General features: G+C 37.6%; 1 protein-coding gene across 1 annotated transcript; it reads left to right on the top strand.

The window, feature by feature from the left end:
• Window positions 1–385: 385 nt before the first annotated feature.
• On the top strand, window positions 386–1,784 carry LOC124605784 (chitinase domain-containing protein 1). Its single transcript, XM_047137673.1, has one exon. The coding sequence runs from the start codon at window positions 472–474 to the stop codon at window positions 1,615–1,617; it is 1,146 nt and encodes a 381-aa protein (XP_046993629.1). The 5' UTR covers window positions 386–471; the 3' UTR covers window positions 1,618–1,784.
• Window positions 1,785–2,024: the final 240 nt, after the last annotated feature.

The raw sequence follows: 2,024 nt of genomic DNA, 5'->3' as shown, positions 1-2,024 counted from the left end.
TCTGTACGATCGTGTGTAGGTGAAGCTGGTCATTAGTTGTATTGTTTCTGTTGATTAGCTGATTTGCAAACAGTCGCATATTTTGTTTAAGGCTGTATGAACAAGGTGTGTCTATTACCGTTTTAAAATATGATACCTGGACAAATAAACTACTACTGCTAGAACCTATTGCATAGCAGGTACGTCTGCCATGCACTCAACGTACATTTGCACTAGCCGAGTATTATTGTAGATGTATAGAATTTGACGTCGTTTGGAAAACTGTGCCTATAAGCTTTCAGATTGGCTCCTGTATGGGGCGAAATTGGGATGCATGTGCAAGTTTTTAATGTCCAAGGAAAAGCGGCCTTGTATTTGTTATGTTGGCTACTCTGGTGAGCTTTCATATCTCCCAGGTGTAGAAGTGTTTACGAATGACAGTAGTGTGTTTAGTTTTGAAAATGTGACTTTATTATTGTAAATATTATTACAATGAAGTGTTTATTATTTCTGTATCTGACTCTGACTGTGGCAGACTGTACATTATCCCGCTCAAATCAAAAAGTTAAAAGTAATCAACTGAAAGCAGCTAAAGGCCCGGTATCAACAAGTGTTTTTGAAAGGGATTTGGTCGTAGAAGACCCGAAACCAAAGTCAGTTCTTTCACAATATCAAGCTTATTATGAGAATACGGAGAAAGTAAACTTTAAAGGCAGGGTATTAGGGTACGTTACCCCATGGAATGGTCATGGATATGACATTGCAAAGATTTTTGGTGCTAAATTTAGTTACATTTCGCCGGTGTGGCTTCAGATCCGCAGGAAAGACAAGGCGTACGAAGTCACTGGTTTGCACGACGTGGATAAAAACTGGATGAAGGATGTAGTCAAAAGAAAATCAGACCTGAAAATTATTCCACGAATCCTTTTCGATGGGTGGACGCCAGAAGATTATGCATCGTTATTGGCAAGTGAGACAGAGAGAGATCACTTATGCAAAGTGTTACAAAAGTGTGTAAGGGATTGGAATTTTGATGGGTTGGTCCTGGAAATTTGGAACCAAGCAGCTGGCATTATTCGCCCGGAAACTTTAGTGTATTTGATATTAATACTAGTTAAAAAATTGAAGGAACAAAAGATGCAGATAATTTTGGTTGTCCCACCAACCTCCAGGTCTGGTTTCACTAAGGAGCATTTTGATAAACTAGCCGACATTGTGGACGCATTTTCGCTGATGACCTACGATTACTCAAGTGTGCGAAGACCAGGTCCAAACAGCCCTTTATCATGGATTCGAGAGTCTGTTGAAACTTTGGTGCCGGAGGCAGACGATCCGAGGAGATCGCTTATACTACTTGGACTGAATTTTTACGGCGCTGCATATACAACAACAGGTGGAGGTCCAGTAATAAACCATGAATACATCTCTCTGTTGAAACAGTTGCGTGGAAAAATTAAATTTGATGAAGTGTCTGGTGAACATATGTTTGAAGTAAAAACAGACACAGGAAAATATATCGTATTTTACCCCACTCTTTATTCTGTTCATCTAAGACTGAAACTTGCAGAAGAATTGGGAACTGGTATTTCAATTTGGGAACTTGGTCAAGGCTTGGATTATTTTTATGATTTATTGTGAAAACGTTTAATGTGTCAAAGGACTGTTTTCCTTTCAAGTTGAATGTTAATATTGAGATTTGTTTTTGTCATTTCTGCAACTGCAGCCCAAGAAACTACAGCTATCTACAACTGTAAACTTATTGTTCCTTTCTGCTGTTACTTTGTTAATAAACACAGTCAAGATTCTTTTTTGGAGAAAGTTTATACCTAATTATAGTTTGTGTACATTCCAATGTGGTTCTTGTTTAATGTGATCTCCTATGCTTGAAAGAGGTGCTGTAGGCCTATATCACATCAAACTTTGAATACTACAATGATTACTGTATTACTTCAGATAAAATAATGAAAAGAGTGAAAAACTTCGTAGTGTATGAATGAAAGTATGATATGGGAAAAGTAAAAAAAAATAATGGATTGAGTTTCACT

The sequence above is a fragment of the Schistocerca americana genome, chromosome 3 (assembly GCF_021461395.2).
Source record: "Schistocerca americana isolate TAMUIC-IGC-003095 chromosome 3, iqSchAmer2.1, whole genome shotgun sequence".
NCBI classification, from domain to species: domain Eukaryota; kingdom Metazoa; phylum Arthropoda; class Insecta; order Orthoptera; family Acrididae; genus Schistocerca; species Schistocerca americana.
Note: the sequence above shows the minus strand (reverse complement) of the source record. Positions and strands in the feature narration are given on the sequence as shown.